At 34.1% G+C, this 27,133-nt stretch overlaps 2 protein-coding genes across 6 annotated transcripts; one reads left to right on the top strand and one right to left on the bottom strand.

The window, feature by feature from the left end:
- Window positions 1–59: 59 nt before the first annotated feature.
- On the bottom strand, window positions 60–10,864 carry LOC142637964 (dihydrolipoyllysine-residue succinyltransferase component of 2-oxoglutarate dehydrogenase complex 2, mitochondrial-like). 5 transcript variants are annotated; one of them, XM_075811951.1, is made up of 15 exons: window positions 10,695–10,864; window positions 10,347–10,413; window positions 10,069–10,155; window positions 5,560–5,620; window positions 5,420–5,444; window positions 4,779–4,849; window positions 4,601–4,675; window positions 4,408–4,463; window positions 4,257–4,301; window positions 3,838–4,125; window positions 3,644–3,738; window positions 3,230–3,320; window positions 3,010–3,120; window positions 762–956; window positions 60–524 (listed from the first exon to the last, which is right to left on the bottom strand). In XM_075811951.1, the coding sequence occupies exons 2-15, from the start codon at window positions 10,380–10,382 to the stop codon at window positions 333–335; spliced, it is 1,428 nt and encodes a 475-aa protein (XP_075668066.1). In that variant the 5' UTR covers window positions 10,383–10,413; window positions 10,695–10,864; the 3' UTR covers window positions 60–332. The 5 variants fall into 5 exon arrangements, with proteins under 5 accessions (XP_075668066.1, XP_075668068.1, XP_075668069.1 ...); XM_075811953.1 differs by lacking the exon at window positions 10,695–10,864 and having other exon boundaries at window positions 5,560–5,676; window positions 10,347–10,417; XM_075811954.1 differs by lacking the exons at window positions 10,069–10,155; window positions 10,347–10,413; window positions 10,695–10,864 and adding an exon at window positions 7,517–8,057 and having other exon boundaries at window positions 5,560–5,676.
- Window positions 10,865–14,325: 3,461 nt separating this feature from the next.
- On the top strand, window positions 14,326–18,336 carry LOC142640501 (uncharacterized). Its single transcript, XM_075814625.1, has 2 exons — window positions 14,326–14,730; window positions 17,730–18,336. Exons 1-2 carry the CDS (start codon window positions 14,448–14,450, stop codon window positions 18,110–18,112), a joined length of 666 nt encoding a protein of 221 aa, XP_075670740.1. The 5' UTR covers window positions 14,326–14,447; the 3' UTR covers window positions 18,113–18,336.
- The last annotated feature ends 8,797 nt before the right edge of the window (window positions 18,337–27,133 follow it).

Below are 27,133 nucleotides of genomic sequence, written 5' to 3'. Positions count from 1 at the left end.
CAGAAACGTCCACATAAAACTCAAGTATTTTTAGTATATTTTCTTCAACTGCACACCCATTGAACGTTTTAAGAAAGAGTTTGTAGGATCAATGTGATAAAATAATTGTAAGGTGTTTTACAAGTCTAGGATCTGCACAATTCCAATAGGCAGCACAATTGGCACCTTCTTGTGCTTAATAAAATTACCTTATAATAGAAATTGTGGGGGAAAAGGAAATCTTCACCTTTATTTCTAATCTTCTTCACAAGAACCAAATTGGACGTTGATAGAAAATTTTCAACTCTGCCCAATTGCATGTGTACCAGCACATCAGGTATTCAGCAGAGACTTCATATATCAAGGAGAAGCCTCCGAGGGTCCTCCACAACGTCTTTGATACGGCGCAAGAAAAACACAGCCTCCCTCCCATCAATCAGCCGATGATCGTATGTCAATGCAATATACATCATAGGCCTTGGAACAATATTTCCCCCAACAACCATTGGACGGGTCACAATTGAGTGCATGCCTAATATAGCCGACTGCCAAGTAAGTAATAGAGTCAATAGGTGGGGAGAATACCAATGCATAACAAAAATATAATTTTGCTAAAAAAAAAGAAATTATTAAACCAAAAAGACACTAAGAATAATTAACTATAAAATGATTTAAAAAATTGTGAAGGTGTTTTCAATCATTTATGATATAAAACTACTGACATGCATTGAGAATAATAACATTAAAAAAAACTGCCAAGAGAAAATTGTATAGAGAAGTACCTGTGGTGGGTTGATGATTGGTGTACTTAAAAGACTTCCATAGACTCCACCATTTGATATTGTGAACGTACCTCCAGCCATCTCATCAATTGATATGGAACCATCATTTGCCTTCTTAGCTAGAGTATTGATCTCCTTCTCTATCTCAGCGAAGTTCATATTCTCAGCATTGCGTATAACTGGGACAACGAGGCCCTTGAATAAGGAATTTGATAATGGTCAGTTGAACGTGGATAATTTATTTAATGTGAAACTGAATTTCATCCAACTAAAAGCTCATGTCATTTAGTTGAATTATACAGCTCAAATAAGTTGAACAACACACAATAGCAATAGCTGCCTACTTCACTAAGGGCTCTCAATGCATGCCTAACAAAAGAAAAGGGTATTTGAACAAAGCATAAAAGCAATAGCTGCCTACTTCACTAAGGGCTCTTAATGCATGTCTAACAAGAGAAAAGGGAACACACATTAATACCTTTAATAATCCACACTGTTCGTTACTTGAATGCCAGCAGATCTCCAGAATACCAATAAAATACATTCTAGAATCCACACCGTACCATTAATTGTCTTCCAGTATCTCCAGGCATGCTTGCACATGCCAAACCATCTAATCAAATCTTAGGGCATGGCAAAATTGCCAAAATGTTCAGTTACCATACTTCAATATCAGGGGAGAATTTAAATAATCCACGCTACGTTAATTATAACTTCACTTAGATACAGTTATTTAAAGACTATACTTTAAGTTTCCCAATTAAATTCAATCATGCAGACAATTAAATTCAACTTTGTGGACCCATTGGAAGAATTAAATAGAGCATTTTCAGCCACATTGGAAGAATTAAATTTAATTAGGGAACTAAAGTATAGCACATAAAGAATTGTACTGAAGTTTGGCCCTCAAACTAGCATCTTGAATTTTTCAAACTAAGAATGAGGCCTTTTCAATTAAACATATGGAAGCATATATGATCATAGCTATTATCCAATCATTTCTATCACCTCTCATAATTTTATTTTGGGCGAATTACACTAACCTCCCTTGAGTTTTCATGAAATTACAGCCCCCCCACCCCAAACCTTTCAGTAAATTACACTCCTACGCTTGATGTTTTAAAAATGCAACAAATAAGCACATACCCTCTGACATTGACACTCCCATCTAATGGAATATTCTGTTAGGAAAGTACTAATGTGGAGGAGATGGACTATTTGTTTTATAAAACCTCAACAGTGAATGTTATTTCATGAAACGTTTGTGGGGAGTGACATTTTATGAAATCTCAAGGGAGGTTGGTGTAATTTACCCTTTCATCTTTTTGATTAGTAAATTACACAAGCACCCTAGAAAGTCTCCATTCCATTATTATGAAATGACTATGGTGCAGACACTAGACTAGATATAGGCTCCTGATCACATGTTTGTGAACACCAACGTAGGAGGACAGTCTAACCAATGACTTTATGAATAGACAATGGAAGCTTGCTACCTGTTAGACCCGATTATTACTGAATGATAGAGACTTTTTAGGATTTTATTGTCAACTGATTTATCCATATTTGATTGAGCTTATTTTCTATCCATATTTTATAAAAATGAGAACCCTAAATCTCCAGCATTCACCATTGGGTAAACTTGATTATAATTGTAATCGGAATTGTTTTCCACTCTACTTGGTGCTGAGTCCGGCCAACACTAGGTGCTAAAACCTACGCCTTTTTTTATTGGTCATTTTTCCTCCCATAAACGTGTTCCCCATGAAAAATATTTGTGTTGCATATGATTGAGTGCCATTTGAGCTAAAGCTCATTGACAATCCAGGACTAATTTTTAAAATACATTACAAACAAAAAAGATATTATTGGCAGTCTAGATAACCAGAGCAGTTGGTGCTTGGTAATACCAGGTGCCTTAATTAACTTGGAAGGAAAAACATTAAAAGCCTTGCTTATTAAAAAAAAAAAAAAAAGGTCATTTGACAAACAAAAGGAAAAAGTCACTTGTATCCTTTTTATTATTATTATTTTAATAATGAGTAACAATTTACTTATATCCATCTCTTCCTTAAGTATCTCCTACATTGAGAGCTTCTATTTATTCAGAATTAAAATTATTTTTTTAAAAAAACCACCTATTATCCTCAGGATTTGAAAAATTAAATAAAGCTAATTTTCTGAAATAAAGGAGTTCACATTAGTTAAAAGCTCGACAATACATGGATAAACCATAAATTGGGCATACCTTAGGAGTGCCTACAGCAATGCTGATATCAATGTAATCTCGATATATGATATCTTCACCATCAATTACAGCATTGACAACTGGCTGACTCTGAAGTGCACTAACAGCAGCCTGAAACAAATTAAAATGATATTATGAACACGAACAAACAGCACACATTGTCCAAAATCATCTAAAATGCAAAGGTACTTTACTCGAGTGACATACTACTTATACATACTTTCACGAAGCCTGACATAAGTCCTAATTTGACCCCATGCTTTTCCACAAAGGCATCTTTATAATCTGAACGGAGCTTCATCAAGTTAGTCCTGCATTATACAGAAAATCAACCAGGGGGGAGAGAGAGAGAGAGCTGTTTAACGGACATTTGACAAACAAAAAGGAAACAATGACATCATGAAAAGGAAAATTGAAAGAGCTACTCATGATATTTATTAGTTTATCCCCTTTTCCTTTTCCCGGAGGCATGCATTACATTCAGTAATCATAGGGCAGTTGTTGAATTCAGAGTGCTCATAATTAACATATTATACAACACAAAGCCTGATAATGAGATTACACAAGTTTTAAAAGCAAGAACAGTCATCGTTACTCCTTGTTTGAGGTGGAAAGTAAGATGATTCAAACTTACATATCAACCTCATTAAATGTGCTCAGCAAAGCAAATGTATTCTGAGAATCTTTCAATCGTGTTGCAACCCGTTTCCTGAGTCTTGTCATGGGAACCTAGACAGGATAGATAAGATAATATTTTCAGTACTTGCTTACCATAATAAACTCAGAAAGATATATTTTCTTACATGAAGAAGAAATCCTAAAACGTACTCGTCTTTCCCTATCCTTAGGAGGAAGCTGGGTTTCCGAAGCTGTGGCTTTAGGAGGAGGAGAAGTTCCTTTTGCCTTGGGTTGTGATGGAGGTGGTTCTTTAATCTTCTCCTTGACAGGGGCAGTTTCGGCCTTGGGGATTTGCTTCTCAACACTTTCCTTCTGTTCAGGAGGCGGTGGCTGAGCAGCAGCATTTTCTGATGGCGCTTGTGTTACACCTTCACCTGATTTTGAGATGAAAGCAATCTTGGTACCTGGTTCCACAGTGTCACCTTCCTTGGCCACAAACTACTATCAATTACATTTACAATACAGGAAAGAGAAGAGGATCAGCACAACAACATACTCAAATCCATTTTCAAAGAGGTATTGCAATGAAAATTCAACTAATTCATATTGCCACATTACAGAAATATTACCTCTTGAATGATGCCAGCTTCCGGACTAACTACATCAATTGTCACCTATTTATGGGAAAAGAAAAAAAAAAAAAAACAGCAGTGACTCTTCTTTATACTTCAGAATCACGAGATCTATAAATTGGGGGGGGGGGGGGGGGGGAGAAGTTACCTTATCAGTTTCAATTTGAGCAATAGGCTCATCGACTGCAACTCTGTCACCAGGCTCTGTTCATAGGGTAACGTACACATGAGTTTCAGAAGGCATTAAATTCATATATATGTATGCTCACGAATAATTAGACAACGCAAATATTAAGCATTGAAAGCATACAATTCACAATGCAGCTGTGAGTATAACATACTCTTTAGGAATGTTGCCAAAGTGCCATCAGTTATAGATTCGCCCATGAAAGGAACGACAGCTGCAACTATGTCTCCTGCAAGGAAATTCCAATATGTATAAACATGTGTGTGCACACACACAAATCAGCATGTCCATATATTGAGCTACATCTGCAAGGCACATAAACAATAAATTACCGCTATCTGAAGAGAATGATCTATTCTTCAATCGAACAGAGTGCTCTGTTTGAAATAGCGCAGTAACTTCTCTGCATGCAGAAGGAAAAGGGGAAGTAAATAAGGAAGAAACCAAAGGAAGAGAAGAGTTTATAAGAACTAACACCCACCCCCCCCCCTCCCCCATACACCCTCTCTCCTCTTTTTTCCCCTTTCAATCATTAATTTCTTGGAAGACTCAGATTCTCTTCTCAGATTGAGGATGTCAGAGGCAGTAACAGAACAATTTCAATTCTCAAGAAAAAAGTTTGCAAACATCAAAGAAGTATCCTAACTATTAGATGTCTTGGACCTGCTGTTTTCTCAAGTTGTATGACATGATTAATTTAGTGAGATATTCCAAAAGGATTTTTTCAAATAAAATTATCCAAATCAGTTCAGAAACATTTAAGTCAGATTTGTCTGAAATGTAACATATGTCATATTATTTAAGAGACCCTCAAAGTAGGCAGCTAAATAAAGTTCTTTGCAACCAGCCAATACCCACCCCCCAAGAAAAGATTTGAAAAACTTAAATAGAAACTACAGTTGGAAACAGATTTTCTTGGTAGCTTTAGGGTGAGGGAGGGCTGCATAAAACATAAAAGCTTGAGCTTACTAACCTCCGCATTGAATAGGCATGACCTCCTAAAACAAAGGAATTTAAAGAAAATCAAACACTGTGAAGGAAAACAGAAGCACACATATAAAATAAGTTCCTAACAAGAAGCATGTTCAATAAAAAAAAATTCCACGAGATTACCTAACAAAATGTGGTAGCCAGATCTCTGGACATACTCAAATCCTTGTCCAATAAGCAAAGCCTGCATGGATAAAAGGCCATAATATTGGAAGCTTTCTACAATGGTGTGCCAAGGAGCTGATATACAAGGAGAGAAACTTTTCTTAATTTCCAACACCGGAAATACGAGGAGAGGATTATATATATTAAAAACTCTGATGAGCACAACATCAACATGCCTTGTTAAACTTTTAAGCTTATAAATTGCTCACTCTCTCTCTCTCTCTTCCTACTTTTCAATGATGCTCTTTTTTCTGGTGATAAGTAAAGAGAACTTTATTACACTGAGACATGAGATACAAAAGGAATGAAAGGGCCTTTAGCATCTTCAGCTTCAGAAAACAAAACAGAGGGAGGGAGATTGGAGATGGGAAAAGGCCCCTCTTAAGAGCACTCAAAACCCAGGAAGTTAAGTTACCGCGGGGGGGGGGGGGTGGGGGGTGGGGGGTGGTTAAAATTAGCATCTTGTTTTACAATTGAAAAAGAAAAGGAAAGTTATTAACCCAAAAAAGAATGACTTCTATTATGGGAGGCCAAAAATGAATGTCTTCAATTATGGAAGCACTCAGCCAGCAAGGGGTAGAAGCAAATTCCTTGAGGGGCATTAAGACATTGGCTGCATCACCTTTGATGATGATGATTCGGGAATAACCAGCTTCTGAAGCACAAGAGATTGCAAACAGGGCAGACATGACTTCTCCCCACAAAGCATCTCCTTTAAAGAATAACTTGGTCCAAGCTTTGAGGATTTGAGCTTGGTTGTTACAGCTTACTACTACTGCCATTGTACCTTGATTTTTGAAAGCATCAAAATTCAATTTATTCCTATCAGAGGGAGGGTCTGGCTCCATTTGCATGTAAGGGGCAGGGTATTTTAATGTATTCCAAGCTGCCAAGTGAGATAAGAAAGCAGCATTAATCTCCCCGAACAAATCTGTAGAGTCAATTTGAGCATTTTGAAAAACCAAATTGTTCCTTTCTTCCAATAAGTGATCACAGAGAATTGGAGAGAATAGTATAACTGCTTTTAATTGTTCTCTGGTGAGCTACAGGTTTTTTTTTTCTAAATATATGATAAATCTGATCCGATGAGCCATCGTTGGAAAATCCATTTGAGCAAAGCGGCAGGGACCATAATGAACTCGACCACACTCCACACCTGTGAAGAATGGGGCATTTGAGGAAGAGGTGTATGGTTGATTCACTTGGGTATTGGCATGCGGAATATTGCTCTTCTATAGCTGGGATTCTAAATTTTAAGACAGCTCTGGTTGAAAGGGTATCCCAGGCTAGCTTCCGCAGGAGTTTAAGCCACTCATGAATTTTTAGTTTTCAAAGCAAGGTCCGATCTTGCTTGGTAAGGACCTCATGACTAAGAAATCGATGGAACTGGTCAAGGCGATAGGCAGCCTGCACACAGATTGAGCCTACCTTGATCCCACTGTCTTGATTCTCAAATAATTAAATTAGCTACTACATGCAACTCAGCTATTGTGGAGAAGTTTCAGTTGGCCTGAAGTTTGGGAGTTTGGGAATCCATGGGTCATCCCATTGTGATATGCTACAGCCACTACCAACCTTGTAACAGATTCCCTTTGAGAGGAGATCTCTACATTGGAAAATTCCTTGGCATGACCAAGATTCTTGTTTAGGCTTGTTTGCTATTAGGAACAAGGCACCACGAAGATATTTGGATTTGAAAATCTAGACCCACAGGCTTTGAGGATTGGCGAAGACCTCCAAAGCAAGTTGGTTATTAATGCACAATTAGTCATGTATTCTGCGGAGGCCAATGCCTCTTACTGATTTGGGTAAATAAATACCACCCCAAGCTCTGAGATAGCACAGTTTTGAAGAAGTTTTCTTAGGTAGAACAAAGGAGGACATAATATATGATGGAATAGCTGAGGCCACATACCTAATAAATGTTGTTCTCCCCGCATTGGATAGGGTCTTACTTTTCCATCGTTGCAATTTTGATTCAGCTTTGATGATCACATCCTCAAAAGCTATGGATTCTGAGATGCAACTTTTGAGAGGGAGTCCAAGTTAGTTTGCTTTTTGCCGTGGTTGCTTCAGGTTTAAGGTGTTGGCCAAAGTGATTCTCTGTTGGTTGGAGAATTTTTTACTGAAGAAAACAATAGACTTTGCTTGGTTCATTTTTTGTAGGACCAGGAGCAATATTTGGAGACGCATTCTTGGATGCTTTGTAGATTTTGTGCTTTGGTTTGTGAGGAAATGAATAGATTATCTGCAAATTATGGGTGTATTAAAGATGGGGAGCCACGGTTGATTTTGACCCTTGATTAGTCCAATTTGATCACTTTGTTGAAGAAGTCTTGAAGTTGAGTCACCAGCAAGAATGAAGAGGAAAGAGGGTAAAGGATCCCCTTGTCTAATCCCTCAAGTGGGTTTGAAGAAACCAAAAGGGCCACCATTGATTAGTATTGAATATGAGTGAGTGGAGATAAATTGCTGCACCCATTGGATCCATTTATATATATATATATATATATATATATATATATATATATATATATATATATATATTTATTTATTTATTTATTTATTTATTTATCTCTAAGATACTATTGTCTTGGCTTTTCATCCCAGGCACAAAGGTTGCTAGCCATTGAGATATGAGTTTAGGTTGTAGGAACTGGAATCGGTTTGCAAGTACTCTAGATATAGCTTTGCAAATGACATTGCAAAGGCTAATTGGTCTTAATTAAAAGACATTGGCTGCAATTGGGGATGAGGGTGATGAAGTGTGATTGAATTACCAACAAATACTCCTTTAAAAAGAAATCTTGGATGGCAACAGTTACATTACCCCCAATGATGTGCCAATAATGCTTATAGAAAAGTGGGAGAGAAACCATGGTCCAAGGGCTTTGTTGGAGGCCATGCTAAAGAAGGACTTTCCTACTTTATCTGGGGTGCGGATGGCTGTTAGGGACTTGTTTTCCTCAACAAAGATGCAAGGTGGGAGAAGGGTTTCAAGGTTAGCTAGAGTGTTAGGGGTTGATGAAATAATTGACAAAGCAGTACCCGATATTTTTTCACCTGAGAGCCATACAACATTTCTCATTTTTGAGGAAGTCTATGGAGTTTTTCTTGCTATGAATAACAGTAGACACGAGAAAGAACTTAGTGTTATGGTTAGAACTCATAAGCCACTGCATTTGAGAATTTTGGCTTCATCGGATTTCCTCTCTTTTTAGCAATCTTGAGTTTCTTGCGTGTAGGCCTCCTTTGTAGATTAGAGGTCTAGGGTTAAGAGATTAGATTACCTTTAGGTCTACTTTGGTTTGCTGAATGTGGGTCTGGACTTGGCCAAAGGATTCTTTGTTCCATCTCTTTAGTGCAAATTTGGTCTCTTGGATTTTCTTATTGAGTCTGAAAACCGGGAACCCTGGTGAGTTGAGTCTCCAAGCTTGCTCGACAAAATTTTGAAAGGACAAGGGAAATTTTGAAGCTCTTGTCTAGTGACAATTGGCCTTGACTAGAAGATGAAAGGAAGGTGCTTTATGAGGGCAAGAGGAAAGATTAGTTGCCATCTCTAATTTGCATATGCACTGTAAGTCTCTCCTTGATGTTTGATAGACCTACCCTATTGTTTGTCCAAGGATAGTGGTTGCCTACAGAGCCAAGATCTTTATGGCCGTTTGAGTTAATCAGTAATCACCCTTCCCAAACCCCCATTAGATGAGGTAGCAACTGGCCTTCCTTCTTTATTGCCTACTTGATGGATGATTTAGATGGAATCCCCCCGAACATAACCACCTGCCATTGAAGGAGCTGCCCACCAAGTCTAAAGATGCCTAAAAACACTCCTTTTTTGCTCTTATGTAGGACCAATATGTGAGCAAGACCATCTAAAGTTCATAAGTGGGGCCAGAGAAAATTAAGCAATTGATTTGATAGAGTGATCTCCACATCAAGACCAATTTTCAAACATAAGTATAGCCCCTTTGGTGTCAATTGGTTCCACAGCAACACGATTGTAAAACCTAAAGATAGAAGTTTGTGCTTATACTGGGAAGAATGAATTTTGAATTCCATAAAAAATTTAAAAGTACACCATCAGGGCACAAGTATGGTACCCTCAGAGCTTTGCATATCAGTCACATATAACACTAAAACAAAAAACAAAAGTGTACTAATTCAGCTATTACAACCATTGATTAACCTGCCAAAGCAATGGCTTCCATAGACCAAATTTGGACACTGTTTGTCATATTCAATCCATACTCCACTAATCAAGAAATTTTTCTGGTTAAAATATTTTTTTTACCATCCCAAATCGCTTCTTCTCTCTTGCTAGGCAAATATCCTCATTTCTTAAACTAGACAATGTAATGATGCTATGAAGGAAATAAAGAGAACCCGTTTCATCACTATCAAAATTTATAAGAGAAATCCAACCAAAAATACACAATAGCAACCAACAACAATCATCATAAGTACCTCTTTCCGCATAGTCCTGTAACATTGTGGCCCCGACACCGACACTGCAGGCCTAATTCTCTGTATTGACTCTCCCAAAACCTTCGGCTATCGATTAAAAACAAACACACACACAAAACCACTAATAAAAACCAATTAAATTAAAAAATTAATTCAGAAACTAGAACTAGAATTGCATGCATGATGTAGCCACTAGCCACTAGCCACTAGCCACTAACTAATTTATTATCAATACCAATATCAAAAACAGTAACTAGAGCAAGATTTTTGATCCATACCGAAATGACTTTGCGGCGAATAATCCCCCAAATCATTTCTTCAACACTTAGCAAGCTGACCTGATCACTGAAAATTCGGTTTCAAATTAACAAAGAAAATAACTCAAAAAAAAAAAAAAATGTCTAACACTACCTCGCCTCATAGCTCTCTGTTTGGTTCCAAGGAAAATGTTACGTATTGATTACTAGTTTATTAACTTAAAGTTTAGTTTCGCTAAAATGCGAGAGTGAATTGAAATTCGAAATTCAAGTTTTGGTTATACTGTTATACACATATATTCGAGTGAGTGAATAAATGAAACGTAGATCTTATTGAAAAATAAAGAATTTGGAAGAGTGAAGTAGTACCTGATATAAGAATTAAAGAAGAAGAGGATCAGAGAGTGAGAGCAAAGTATGGATCAAAACGATGCGCAATGACACAGAAGAAATAGAATACTACTAATAAAGAAGAAAGAAGAAGAAGACGACGACGGAGTAGGAAGAAAAGTATATATTCGAAAGGGAGGGAGAGAGAGAGAGATGCGTTTTAGTAGGACGTAGGAAACATCAAGGGGTGTTTGGTGGTTGTTTTCAAACATTTAGTTTTTAAAAATATTTTACGTATTTTTATAAATATTTTCGAACAATTTTTAATTTTTAAATGTTACCAAACGAATATGTGCGTTTCAAATTTTTGTTTTTCCTTCTTCTTTCTCTCTTCTTCAAATTTTTGTTTTGAGAGGTGGCGAATAGAAGAGAAGCACGTCATGTGAGCAGAAGGTTCGGCAGGGCTCCCGAGATCCAGCATGTCAATTTTCTAGAAAGACTGATGGTGCACAAATGGGTCCGCGTCATCTATTTTTAAAAATATTTTATGAAAAATTAAAAAATTTGTAATATTTTGTCAATTATTTTCAATAATTTTTTTTTAAAAAAATAATATATTATTGTGTGTCTTAGAAGCACACGTTAGTAAAATCTATAAAACAATATCTATATATAGTATCAGCTCGAAAATTTCTTTGTGGGGTATGCGGCTTGAAGAAGGCATGTTGGACTTTTTCTTGGTTTTGGATTCAATAATGCAAATAAATAATATTCTCTCTATCCCAATTTATTTGTTCTCAATAATGCAAAAAAGATTCCACTTCGACATGTTCCAAATATTGTCTAGTTTCTAAAATTAAAAATCATTCATTTTCTAATATTCCTATTATACTTCTACTTTATTTCCAAAACCATTTTTGATAAATTTATTTAAGAATATTTTTGAAAACTTATACATTTTTATACAATTGACAAAATAATAAGGGGGCATTTAGTTGACCGTGATCTTACATTACGCCGTAATATTTTCAATAATTTTTTTTTCAAAAATAGTATACTATTGTATGCTCTAAGGGCACACGTTAGTAAAATCCATAAAACAATATCTATACATCGTATCAGCTCGAAAAATTCTTTGTGGGGTATGCGGCTTGAAGAAAGCATGTTGGACTTTTTCTTGGTTTTGGATCAATAATGCAAATAGATAATATTCTTTCTATCCCAATTTGTTTGTTCTCAATTCTATTTCGAAATGTTTCAAATATTGTCATGTTTCTAAAATTAAAAACCATTCATTTTCTAATGGTCCTATTATACCTCTATTTTATTTCCAAAACCATTTTTGATAAACTTATTTAAGAATAGTTTTGAAAAATTATACATTTTTATACAATAGACAAAATAATAAAGGAGTGTTTAGTTCACCGCGATCATACATTACGCCGCAGTATTACGTTATTATAATCTTATATTAATGTAATCTCAATACAATAATACAACATTAAATTATGGTAATGAGATTAAGACGATGTGATATATTTTATAATTTTTTTTATGGGATATATTTTATAATTTTAAATTATAGTAATGTTAAAAAAAAATAAAATAAATCAATAACGTTAATGTCACATCATCGTAATGTGTATCACATCAAAATCACTTCACAGCGAACTAAACGTCGCCTAAACGATGTTCCCCTAAAATGATGGATTTTTAAAACAGAACAAACAAATTTGAGACAAAAGAAGTACCATTTTTTTAATTTATGTATACAAATAAGGGTAATGTCCTATATAATAAAAAAAAGGTAATGCTTGTTACACACAAACTTAGATATAGTACCTTATCTATTGTTCGTCAAATACCTCATTTATAGCCACCTATCTATTCAATTAACAAAACAAACGTCATTAACATGTAACATCCTCTTTCTCTTTTATTATTGAAATTGAGTTAAGTGTAAACTTTCCGAGGATATCTCACCTACATTTCTTGAGGTTTACCTCCATATGAACTTCGTCAGCCATTTGGATCCTTGTCCCCCCACAAATACTAAAACTAATTTTATTATTGAAATTGACCCTAATGAATGTGGTTGGTTAGTTTGTGTCATGTAAATAGTATAATAAATATATATATTTTTTATTATGTTTAAAGAGTTGACACATTAGTTATATGACCTATATAAAAATCTTATAGATATGCGTCCCGTTAGAAATCATTTCACAAATTTTTTTTTTTTTTAATTTTCATGTATCCAAATGTGTAAATGGTGTAATATTATTTAAAATTTTATTACACCATATATGGGATGATAACTCATTTTAAATTACATAATACTTCTTTTTTAAAATTTTAGATTTATTAACTACCACAAGAATTATCAGTATTTTAGAACAAATTGAGATGACTATTTTGATTTTATAACACTAATTATTGATGCCATTTTGAGATTTTGTACATATTATGCGATGGGAATGAATTACTGAAAGGAAAAACTTTTTGATTGAAGCATCGATATGCTCTTTACTCTGCTTCTCTCGGACATATTATTGCAAGTTTTGAAAGGAGATCAAGGGAGCATATGAAATAAGGGCAAATTTTTTGCAAAAAAAAAATGCAGTGCAGATGACTCAGAATGATACTCATCCAACACTCTGCATCCTAGAGTTGACAAGAATATTAATGGATGTAAAAGGTTTGAGCTGAAAAGAAGCTTAAGATATTACTTAATTTTCAAAATTTGATTAGTATGGAATATAAATAAAATATGAGATAGAAAGAACGGAAGAGATTAACATGGTTCAGTCAGTAAGACCTATATCCATACCATTAAAGGCCAAATGACTATATCTTGAATTCGCTTAATTGATAACACATTACAAAAGATCCCATATTTATAATAAGATTTATAGAATTGAAAAAAAATGTCAACTATCAATTTATTACATGGATATTTTGATTTTAATTCTATATGGTTGCTCCATACCTTCCTTTACTCTTAAGCAATCAATTCCTTGATTTTTGTCATCCATTTGTAGAAAGTAAATCATACTTATCAACACAAATTGCCTTTTCACAATATTTAAACATGTATGTTCTATGTTGTGATTAATCATATTTTAACTTACTTCAATCTGCCCCCTCCATCACTCATCCTTTTCAGTCTCTACATTCTTTCACATAAAATATTAGAGATTATTTTAAAGCATAAACAAAAAATTATGGAAATTAAAAAAATGTCAACATTGTAGGAAGTACAATTTGGTTAAAATTTTCACCACAACTTGCCGACATCTTGCTGTGGTGTAAAAAAAAAGTGACGAATTTCCACTTATAAGTTGCCAGCAAATTGATGCAGAAATTGTGTAATTTTGTATGGTGAAAGGCTTCTTCTAAAATTTTAAGAGGGAGTGGGACGAAAGTTATGGGGAGTCATGAGTTTTCAGTTAAGTGGTTATGGGCAGCCATGTGTAGTGATATTTTGGGCAATTAAAAAACTGCGCGTGCCGACACTTTCACCGAGTTGGCTGCTGCCTAGCCCAGCCCAGAAGGCGAGAAGGACATATCTCTGCACACGTGGCGTGTCCATTGCGCGTCCAGCCGGACCAACTTCCACCCGTCCCCTTAAAATTCCATCACTATATAATACTAGTACTAGTTTATATCTAATTCAAACTTTTATTAGAAACTTGAAAGTTGAAATTGAAACTTGAAACACTTTTACCAGTCTCTTCTTTTTGCACTCTCGTCTAAAAACCTCAACAAGGACATAGAGAAGAGAGAGAGAGAATGATACAGCTACTCTATGGCGTGATCTTGGCCGAAATGGTTCTGATCCTAACCCTCCTCTTCAAGACTCCATTGCGAAAGCTCGTCATCATAACCTTGGATCGCCTCAAGCGCGGCCGGGGTCCTGTCACGGTCAAGACCATCGGCGCCACCGTCTTCGTCGTCCTCATGTCCAACGTCTATAGCATGATCAAAATTCAGAAACGGACGATCGAGGCTGGCGTCGCCAATCCCACGGACCAGGTCCTCATGTCCAAGCTCATGCTCGAAGCTTCTCTTATGGGTAATTACTAATTACTCATCTCAGTACTAATTCCTCGCTCACCCTAACTTTACTTTACTTTTTTTTTTTTTTTAATTATATATATATTTTTTGGTTATTCAGAAATTAGGGCAAAAGAAAAAAAAAAGATGTTTAGTTAAATTTGAATGAGTGTAGCCAATGAGCCAAATACTAAGGTGTAAGAACAAAATTTAACTTATTGAATTAAACTAAAGATTTTATTGACAGAGAAAATATAATGTAAATGTAAGTGATAATTTGTGTTTTTGTGCTTGGTTTCAATTTATTCTTTTGAGCCTGTGGTGGTAGAATTATTACATTCATTGTTATGTTTAAGCTACTTCATTCAATTTAAGCTACCTATAAATATATATTTCAAACATGTAAAAGGTATTAAATGAAAACAATCAATATTTTTTTTTTTTTGAAATATAATATCTTCAAACAAATCATTTTATAACTAATAAGTAAAATGAAATGATGACAATTTGATCACTTACTAAAAAAATTTAAAATTCTACGTATGCCTTGGTTTCCTAAAGAGATTGTATTGTACGAAATTATCTGACCACTAAGTGCCAGGTAAATGGCTCCATAAGATATGTAACTCATATAATGCCAGGTGTCACTAAATTATTGAAAGGAAATGGATGGCAAAATTGAATCAGGGGCAAAATGAAAATTTTGTAATGTAAAGGGCCAACATGAAAATAACCCCAAACTTTGAGAGCCAATTGTAGACCTTTTTAAAATAACTTAGAAGTTTTAATATTTATTCTTTCTATTTTAGATTTCATATCTAGTTATTAAAAGGTGGTGGAATGGCAGATTGAGGGGTGGTTCAGTTCACATCATCAATTGGATGAGCGTGTTAGGCTTGGTTTAGTGAAGGTTTTGAACTTTTTGTGTTCTTGGGATTCCTAATAATTGAAAATTTGCACATAAATTTTTTTAAAATTTATATTTATTGTTTTAATTTTTTCTCTATATATTTTGGGCCATTACAAACAAGAATTCCTTAGGTGCTTGCTATGAGCTCTGTCTTCAATTGGTACAGTTTTGTTACATGTTGATACTGTTTTGCTCTATGCCCCATAGTTTTCTCACTAACCAATGCACTGGAGCAAATGCTAAGGCCCTCAGTGCATCTAAAGCGCTAAGCTTGGCCAACTTTGTCTAGGGAGAAGGGATTGAACTTAGAAGCATAATTCTAAGGCCTTTTGTGCTCTGTTTTAGTAGTGTCGCCCAACAATGGCCTGATATAAATGGATTGCAGATGCATACGAGAAATGGATGGGAATCAACTAATTGAAGGGAGAGTTCATAGCAAGCATATGAGGATGCCTCACTTGGTCATCTCAAGCACTTTTATGGGCCTGCACAGACACACATAAGAGCGTTTATTTATAATAGCTATTTACTAATCTTTTCTAGTGGCTTTGTAGCATATGTTGCCCTGTGGTTTATGCATAATGACCTTTTACAGTCTTGGGCAAGACAATCTAAATTCTAGCCACCTAAAACATAACGAAGGAAAAGGATGCATGAGGAGGATGTGAAATTGCTGTTCATCTAAGACCCGTTTATTACCAGAGATTTAGACAGTATTAGTTACGATGGCATAGATTAAGAATTGTTGATATTTCAGGGTAGCAAATGATATAGAATATTTTCAGTACACAAGAATTAACATTTGAGGGTGATTTTCTATTATAAGCTCCAGCAGAACATATTTTTTATTGTTTCAAGTGTTTTATTTTCAAGGCTAGGCTCAGTTATATATATATATATATAATGGTTTTTCTATGGTACATAAAATTTTAGAATGTTTAACAATTTTCCCAGGGCAACAGGTAAGTGCTTAGGTAGAGGATTTCTGGATATTTGCTATAAAAATTTTCAGTTTTCTCTGTTTGAAAGTCAGTGTTTGTCTGGTTTTATTCTAGGTCCCCTACAGTATGCTTAGACGCTGTTTTCTCATTGTGGATATTCATTGCTTCATGTCCCTACACGACTCATCTTGTTTGTTGATTTATTAATTATTATTTTTTTTTTATCTTTGCTATCTCTTCTACTATTAGGAGTAATTGGTCAAAATGTTTTATTGATCCAGCCATTTAGTTTAGTTTTAAACAGTGAGGCTTTTCTCTAGTTATTATGCTTGTTGGTTGGCTCTATTGTTAGTGGTCGCTTGTCAGTTGCCATATCTAAATAATGCATTTTGGAATTTGTTTCTAACCCTTGGTTTAAGGGCTCTAATTTTCACAGGGCCAGCCTGCAGTTTCTCTGCCCTCTGATAACTTAAGAGATTGGCATTCCACTTTATTTTCTTAGTCAATTGGATTTAGTCACTGTACAAGGAGTCATAAAATGCTTGAAGCGTTCCAAGGAGAGAACTGCTGGTGTCAAAAATTGCTTGATAGGCATGTCCACATTTATTGAAATTTCTTTGGTATCATGTATCCATTTTTATTCTGCTTTAAGAAATTTGGATTCATAAACACTTAGGGGTACAATTTAAGTCAGGTCCCTATATTTTGAACTTACAGATTAATGGAGAATTAAATCATTCCCCCATAAAAGCAAATAATAATGAAGAAGAAACCCTAAATGTATAATAGATTTAAGTTTGCAAGGGTGGAAAATTTTCTATACATTTTTATTTCTTTTTCCTTTTTTTAGTGGAATTTTTTATTGTTTTCCTTGGCAAGTGGGGTTCTGTAATGTTTCATTCATCTTATGGGTTAAAGGACCTGCCTTGTCCTTTTTCACTTCTGAATCTGTGTGTTGGTTATTAAAATTTTTATTACTGTTATTTGCTAAATAAATGCTTTTGGGATTACTATTGTGCTGAGCATCTTTCAGATGACATAAAAGACTTGCCTTCCCAATTTGCTGGCTTCCTCATTTGCTCGAATGCTATTGTTTTTATTTTTTGGCTGAATGAGTGCTATTGTTATATGTTGAGTTTAGTAAATTGCATGATGTGTTACATGCAGGATTCATGCTCTTCCTCTCACTGATGATAGATAGATTACATTATTACATTAGAGAACTTCGTCTACTTAGGAAAACCATGGAGGCTGCAAAGAAACAAAATCGTAATTTTGAGGATGGGAAGAATGGCAGTGCAGAGGAGCTTAAAGCCATGGGAGAAGAGATTGCTACATTGAGGGCAAAGATCAAGAAGCTGGAATCTGAATGTGAGACAAAAGCAAAGGAGTCAAAGACAGCAGAAGCTGAAGCTGAAGCTTTAAGAAAGCAATCTGAGGGATTCCTTCTGGAGTATGACCGATTGCTGGAAGACAATCAAAACCTTCGCAACCAGTTAGAGTCAATTGACCAAAGTTTGACACAGCCCGATAACAAAAAGAGTATGTGAGGGAGCACATACCTAGTAAGGAACAATTTTCTGGGTCTATATCTATGTGTATGAGTACTTTAGAATTGCATTTAGGAGAGGAAAGAAAATGCAGGGGTGCAGTTGTTGCAATTGGTCTAATTATGTTTATATGCAAGGCATGGTGAAAGGGGAGAATGCAATATCCAGATCCAAAAAATGAAAAAAAGAACTAGGGGTTTTAATATTAAAGTGCAGTTTGGTAATTTACTTTGGCATTAGAATATATATATATACACACACACTGGGTCAAAAGCCTAAAACCTTAGCCACAATAGACTCAATAGACCTATAGAGAAGGTGGCCTAAGGTCAACTTGGCAAACGGGTCAAGTTGGGCCAATTGGGTTCGGGTTAAAATGGGTTTGAGTTGTAATCGGGCTGGAAATAGGCTGTGTCAATCAGGTTTAAAAAAAAAAAAATGGTTTTAGTTGTAATCGGGCTAGAAATAGGTTGTGTCAATCAGGTTTTAAAAAAAAAGTGGAAAAAATGTATTTGTGGTAAATCATGCACAAATTACTTGGTGTGACAATAAAATGATTTAATAGTAATTGAGTGCATAATAGGTAAATATACAATTTTCAAAAATGTCATTTAAATACCAAGATTGGCCCATGACAGGTAGATACACAAACCCTTGACACAAAAGTATAATTCAGAATTTCAATATTATGGACTAAGTACAAATTTTAGTTTGCACAACAGTTTGTATAAAACTAAGCCCAAATATTAGTTTGCACAACAATTTGTATAAAAACATTAAGCCCATTAATTGTTGTATAAAACATTAGCCTATTAATTGTTGTACAGCATTGTACACTCTTGGTGCGATGGTCACTCCACAAGTATAAGTGTTTGTAGGGTGCGGGGGGTAAAGGCCGGGGTTCAAGTTTCCAAGAGAGAGCTTTACACACATTTATACTTAGATTATTCTAAAGTAGAATTCTTTCTTGTATCAAAAAAAAAAAAAAAAAAGAAGAAGAAGAAATTATTCATTTTGAGGCCGTTTGATTAACTATGATGAATGTGAGGATGTTATTAAAGATGCATGTCAAAACGATAATAAAGGTGGGTTGAAGGTCTAAAGAATAAGATTCTAGACTGTGGTTCCCACTCGCAAGCTTGGAGAGAAACTATTAGTTACTGATGGGGGCATTTTTTGACATATAAACGAAAGGCTAAGAGAGCAGACGGACTCTATAAGGTCGTTGGCTTTAAAATGACGAAAGATCCATAATAAGCTGACAGCACTTGCAAAACAAACGATGACAAGGCTGACGGCTATGCCTTGTATTGACGGGAAGAAATGAGGTGATGACAGACCATAAGATTGACGAGCTAGAGAGGCTGACGGTTCTAATATAATTGCACGTGGTCTCCACGCGTGCTCGTATATGGGAATGTCTTTCGCATCACGTACCAAGGCCTTATCACGCGCCTTTTGACGCCCTATAATTACAGAAACCCTAACACCAAATACAATCTGCAAGGAAAGATCCCTACTTTTGGAGAATTTCAATTCACTACTCACCACTATATAAGCATTAGACCTCCTCTTTTCTTAGGTACGCAAGAAATCCCTAACTCTCTCACTATAGAGTTCTTAGAGATTTTTCATTCATTAACTTGGGTTTCGGAGAGTTTTTGACTAATACCACACCGGTATCTTCTGTTTGATCCATTTGTTCTTATTTCAGCACATCATCAGTTACATTCTAAGGAGAGTAATAAAATTACATTAGTTTCAACAACTTACATAAGCTCATCAAGTGGGGTCTATGAATCCGGAGCTTTAGGTGGTCAAGAACGAGCTGAGTGATTTGTTGTTGGAAAAGGAAGAAGTTTTTTGGAGACAGCGTAATCTTGTATAGTGGCTCCAAGAAGGGGATAGAAATACTATCCATTTTGGACATATCTATGAGCATCTGGCTTAAAAAATAGGTCAGAATTTTATTTAAAAAACAGTTTTAAAAAATGGGTTGGGTCAAAGGTCAGATTAATTAATCCATTCGATCTTAAAAAAGAGTTGAGTCACATTTCAATACATTTTTACTTTGATTTTTTTAAAAAAAAATTCAAGTTTTGGTCAGAATATTTGATTGGAGTCTAATTTTGTCCAATCTACTTAAGAATTTCAAGAAGGAGAGGTTAAAGATTTTTTATTCTTGAAGTAAGGACCTTAGAAAACCCAAAATTTTGTTGATACCCAAAATTTAAAAGAAAAAAAGAGAGAAAAAGGGAAACCTACCCCCAAATCAAGTAAACTCGTATCCTCAAGTAAGTGCAGGGGACCAATAGATCAAGCAAAGTAAACCCATGAAAGCCTATGCCAAGGCCTACATATGGGTGCCATGGCCCAAGAATGGGTGCAGAGAGAAGGCCTCGAACCTAAGAATAGATGTAAATAAAGGACCTTGAACCCAAAGGCAATAACTGCAGAAGTTCAATGGAAAAATTGAATTGACCCACCGAAGGCCAGCGTCCTTGTAAAGGGATTTATGGAAGAAAAAAGACAAGATAATAACAGTTCAACAAAAAGCAAGCTGTGGCATTGCAGAACATACAAAATCTCTTAAAAGCATATTGCAGACCTCCAGGAGGAAAATGTCATCCAGGATGTGGCGCCTCTGGGTGCAAGTTGACCAATAAAGCATTGGAAAGGTGAAAATAACATATAATATAACATGTAATATAACATCAAGGGAACCAAATGTCTATTAAAAGTAGAAGATTAGTCCCCTTCAAAGATCAAAGAGTAAAGGAGTCCCCTTCAAAGATCAAAGATTAAAGGAGTCTCCTTCAAAGATCAAGAAAGGACAATACAGCAGAAAAGAAGCCCCAAAAGTAGCAAAATCACCCAATCTTTAAAGGGATGCTCGACTGATGGGACATCTATGCCATCTAGGTGAAAATAACATAGACTTGCTAAGCCACATTTACAAACCAGAAGCTTCACATAGTCATCCCTATGGTTCTGCAGATGGACCCATACCCACAACATCCACCGTGTTTTTTGATCTACTTAAGGGAGGAATTTTCTGTAATAGGAAGGGACCAAGACACTTCTGGGACCTGGTTCACTTGGAGAGTCAAGAGTGAAATATGACCAAATAAGGAAAAAACCGTTTAGGGACCGCCACTCCTCAAGGAAGAACAGTAGAACCAAGAAAATTGCAGAATAGAGTTACCTCAAAGCCATGGGTATATAAAGGAAGCACTCCATAAGGTTCAGGGCATCATCACACTACTTAGCAACTCAATATAACAAACAGCTCAGAATTCCCATTTTCCAATATATAGGAAGAAAATAATGCCTGATATCACAATTCAGTATCACCAGTTTTGTGGGGTTTTAAGCCCAACATACAAGAAGTTGGGGCCCAAGGTCTTGTAACCCAATCTCTGGTGAGAAACTAGTAATAGTTTCTGTGGTTGGACACTTGCTAATATTATTGGGCATTATTATTGCATAACCCGATATACTATTTCATGCTCCTATATTTCTGCTGGTTTCTTGGATTGGTTTCAGTAAAAACAAATCCAGTTTTCTGCTTTGGAACTAAGCATGACCCCCCAAATCCTCAACGTCTTTCTCGGCCCAGATAAGCCCGAACTCTAGCAGACCCATAGTTGCATTGGGCTTCGCCTGTCACGAAAAAAGGGCCCACAACCTGCCTAGTTCCATGACTTCTCGACGTGTCTACTAATTGTTTCACGCCTATAATAAGGTACATGTAGCAGGTTTCCAAAGTAACAACCTGGTGGAATGAAGCTTTAGGCCAATTTAATTTGTTCTTCCTGCAACTACGATGCCGAAAAGTTTCTATCTTTTCCTATATAAAAGAAATAGTAATAGAAATTTTATAATAATAAAATAGTTATAAACTGATGTAGATGCTGAGTTGTCAAAGGCATGCATCACTCTTATCAATCCTCTGGTGAATTTGGAGTGGTTTATAGTTGTAGAGACATGCATACATATCACCCTTCTGCATCTTCGAAGAATCTGGAAACTAATTTCACCATGAAGTTCTTAAAAATTAAAACTTAAAAACTCTATTACTCTGAAAAAAAAAAAATTTAATGGATTATATTGTACTATGACATCACTATTTGAACAAATATTGACTAGCATTTTTTAATCCTTTTAAATTATTCATAATATAATAAAATCTAATTCATTCATCATGAAATGAATAGGTTGAGTTTTAAAAGCATTATTATCAAATGACCTAACAACTTTTGAGGGTTTTAATTTGATACAAGACCAGAGGTGGCTCCCCATCAAAGCTACGGTAGACACCGGACCCCTGGGAAAAAAAAAATTATTAAATATAAATTTTAAAATTTTATGATTTTTTTTTCTTTAAAAAAAAATTGTGACTACCCTAAATTCTTTTAGGCCCAACATAATAAAATTTTGGATAAAGTTTGGTAACAAATTTAGTTATAGACTAAAACTACAACTTCACTTTTTTTTTTTTTTATTGGATGTGAATTTTGACAAATTCATTATTGGGTTATATTTTCTTCTTACATCTTCCCTACTTACAAAATTTCAATAAGATAAATTATCAATAGCAATGTTATCAATTAAATGTTTAAATTTCGAAATTTTTGTAGTCTAAAATTATACATAAAAAATAAATTTATTAATCGAATAATAAGTAATATCCGATTGGTGTAAAATTTGACATGTGTTTTAAAAATATAAAGAACATGCAATTCAACGGTTAGATTTTTAAAATATGTAGTTATGCTAATATGTTTAGTGAGAGCAGTGGCGGCGCCACATATAGGTCAGGGTGGTCCCAGGACCACCCTGACCTGAATTCTTTTTCTTTTTTTTATATATATATAATAAAAAAAATTATTTATTTACTTTTTAAAAAAATTAGGAACACCCTAAAAAAAATTAGGAACACTCTCAAAAAAATTTTATGCCAATAAAATTAAATTTTGGTAAATTATTTGTTACATTTTAGCTGGTACTAGTTTTTAGAAGAAAAAAAGAAAAACTCGTAAACTGACAAACTCGTCAGCACAATATGTCATTACTTGCGTCGAATGCCTAAAAAACAAATCCAGCTATTGCAAAAGTCGCCCTTTCTTCTTCTTCCTTTTCGTCTTCTTTGCTTCGTCTCAGACGTTCTGCTAGTCTACCTCTTCTTTCTTTTTTTACTCTAGTTTTTGTTTTGTCAAGTTTTATCTTTAGTTTGTTTTTTAGACTTTTAGCTTGCTAACTCTATCCACGTGACAAAACTCAAAAAGCTAACAAAATATTTTGATTTCAAACTTATTTATTGAGTTTTAATATGATATACATATATACACTCTTATTGTACTATTTTTTGTTGTTGTTTTTCATTATTTAATTACATATTTATGTTTTAATATTCTAAAACAGTAATTGTTATGTAATAACTAAATGATTTTAGTGTCAAAAAAGAAAAACTAAATGATTTATTTTATTTGAGGTTTACTTATTTAGATCAATAATTTTATGTTGTATAAGAAAATATAAATATATATTATTTTTAATTTTTTTTAGAAACCCTGAAACACCCTGAAACGGTACGTCGAAATAAATCTGTACCAAAATATTCTATTTTACTAAACAAACCGAAATATGGTCCAAAACGGTATTCATGACATTACTTTCAAGCAAAAAGAAAAAGCTAAAAAAAATTCGAACTTAAATCTAAAAAAGGAAAAATTGTAACAGAGAATCTGAAAAAAAAAAAAAAAAAATTATAACAAAGCAAGTCCACCGAGAAACACCCTGATAAATAATCCTGGAGCCGCCACTGAGTGAGAGTTGTAACCTTAAACTACAACTAAATTTGTAGCCAAATTTTGTCCTTAAACTTTAGTCACCTTAACAATATATTAGATCTTTACAAACAAAAAGAAAAGCCCAAGAAAGAGTTTGTTGAATTAAAATTTTGAAAGATATGTTGTTTGTAACATTGATAATAAAACTATCATGTAACGATTTTAAAGTAAGAAAACTAGTAGAAAAGAATGGTAAGATTTTATGCATTTGCATGTTTTTTTATTTTAAATATCATAATAACCATCCTAAAAAAAAAAAATTTAGAGCAACAACAAAAGTGTGACATAAATTATGTCATTTTACGTGGTTTTAGCGTTATTTTAGGTGTGTAGGTTAGTTTTCAAATACAATAATCATATTGGTACGAACTTGTTGCCATTCACTCCCATGAAAAACACGAGAGAGAGAGAGAGAGAGAGAGAGAGAGAGAGAGAGAGAGAGAGAGAGAGAGAGAGAATAATACCATAGCCTTCATGATAACAAAGGGAATCCAATTATTGTACCGTCTCTTGACTATGACCCAATAATTGTACTTATTCTGGACTAAAGTAATTTGTCCCGTTTCTTGCCATAATATTAGTCGCATTCCCATCACTTGACCTTATTAGCCATCTCTTCCGTCCAAATCAAGATTGAATCTGAATATTTGAGATTACCACCTACCCACTAATCACTATCTCTACAAACTAGTTTACTAAAAAATTCTTCAATTTCATCTTATATTTTTTTAATAGATGTGAATTTTAAAAATTTAATCTTGAATTGCATGTTCTTATTATAATATTCATACTTGTAAAATTTAAAAAAAATTAAAGATTAATAGATATGTCATCAATTAAATGCTTAAATTTCAAGTTTATGTTCTAAAGTTATACATAAAAATAAGTATATTGATCAAATAGTAAATAACATCTGATTTGAATTAAATTTGACATGTGTTTTATTAACATAAAGAACATGCAACCCAACAGTTAAATTTTCAAAATTCATATCTAATAAAAAAAATATAAGATGAATTTGAATGGTTTCTCTTTAAATTAGTTTAGAGATAAACTTTGTCAATTAATTATTGATATAACCCAAAAGGAATAAACAAACCTTACTTTAAATATAGACCTCATATTTGAGATCAACATATATAATTCATCTTTTATGTAAAAAAGTGCAATGTACTCGAAATAATTACATTTATTATGGGCCCTATTAGACTGAGTTTGGATAGTGTTTACGTCCACGTTTTGCGTGTTTTGATGCGTGTCCCAACTACTGTTCATGGCCCCCAGAATAGTAAAAAATGCAGATGTAAGTTTAATAAGCAAAATGATGCGTTTTGAGTTCTAAATGGCTATTGTTCATGGCCCCAAACAACACAAAAACGTAGACAAAAAAAAAAAAAATCAGCTAACTTGTAAATTATTTTGCTAAAGTGTTTTCAGTTTTCAGTTTTCAGTTTTCAACAAAATAAGCTGTATCCAAACTGACACTTACTTTAACAATTTTTTGCTTAGAGATTAATTTTTTATTAAATTTAATCTCTTATTAATGTTATGCAACTAACTCCAAGTATAACTTTAGGTGAAGGTCCAATTCGAAGTGAGATCTGACTTCATGGATAGAGTGGGGGTCAAAAATGCCAAAAAATGGAATTGGATGGAAGTTCTTGATCAACCCAACTAATTTATGAGATATGGGAAATGGAAATCTACAATGGGAAGATTAGTAAGTTGGTTGAAGGTAAAAAGCAACGAAATCAAGTCTTCATATAAAAAAAAATGTGTTCCCGAGATACAAAGAGGGGTATTAAAGGTTGAATACAAGTGAAGACTTCATAACTTTCTCTCTCTTTGTCATGACCCAAATCCATGGAACATGAATTTAGATGCATGACTAACTTGCTGATCTTACATAACATCATTAAACATAATTAATTTAAACATAATTCAGTAACCTTCAAATAAACAATGCTCTTAATAAATCTCTTACAATACTAAAATCCACAATTTAGAAATAATCTCCAAACTATAACATTTTAAGTGAAATAAAAATAACTAAAAATCCATAAAAGCTTGAAGTATTATTGACATCGCCTAAAAACTCCCACGCTTTACCTTGCACTTTATGAAGAATCCAAAGTTTATGTTTCCTTACTAAACTTTAATATGAAAATTGTAATTGATGGGGTGAACCACACATCTAGTAAGCAATTATACACAAAACACAGTAGAATAGAGTCAAGCAAAGCACAAGTATTTTAATTTCACAAATTCACTCAAGGATATCAAATATAGTTTTCCAAAATATATAATGAGCCACTTAATACATATGTAATAAAATCTTAAAATCATTCGAAAGTACATACATATAATTAATTAGAGCACAGTATCACATATACACATATCACATATTCTCACATACAATCCTGTGAGGGGATACCAACATCTAACCCTTGCTGATGAGGGATCAACACTTATTCTCACATACAACCCTGTGAGCGAGCTTACACATATACTTGATTAATTTTAAAGACACTTATTTTGAGTCACATATCACAAAAACATAATTTATACAAAATAGAATAATTTTCATGATATTAACAATTATTCCAAATATAAAGGTATATTGAATATCACAATATCGAATTTGAAACATAAATCAAATGATGCTTGACTCTCTTAAGGAACCAATAGGAACTGAAGAGTTTATATAAATATTTTTACAATTCTTGAGTAAGTCTGAAAGCTCAATTTGCTAAAAGAAACTTTTTAAATTCCATTGGGACAAATAGGAATATGACTTTGAAATCACTTGGTTTTAAACAAATTTAATGAACAAGAACCTTATTAGAAAACTTACTTTGAAACTCAATTATTTTCTGAAAATAGTTTAGTTTAGAATTCATTTTTTAAATAAGATTTCGACGTTCAAAACGTTATTTAGAATTCAAAATTTCTCTTTAAAACATTATTTAAAGGTCGAAGTTTCTCTTTCAATGATATAAAAATGCTTTTGATAAACTTTAGAAAACGTAAGCTTAAAAAAACATAAATTTTGAAAACCTTTGACTTCTAAGAACCTAAAGAACAAAATTGTGCATATTATGCATAATTACTTCCCTCACTTGCTAATATATCCGAACACAGCCGAGCACTTTTAGTCTTCTGTAAGCTC

The sequence above is a fragment of the Castanea sativa genome, chromosome 6 (assembly GCF_040712315.1).
Source record: "Castanea sativa cultivar Marrone di Chiusa Pesio chromosome 6, ASM4071231v1".
Taxonomy (NCBI): Eukaryota; Viridiplantae; Streptophyta; class Magnoliopsida; order Fagales; family Fagaceae; genus Castanea; species Castanea sativa.
This window is presented reverse-complemented; position numbering and strand designations above follow the sequence as displayed.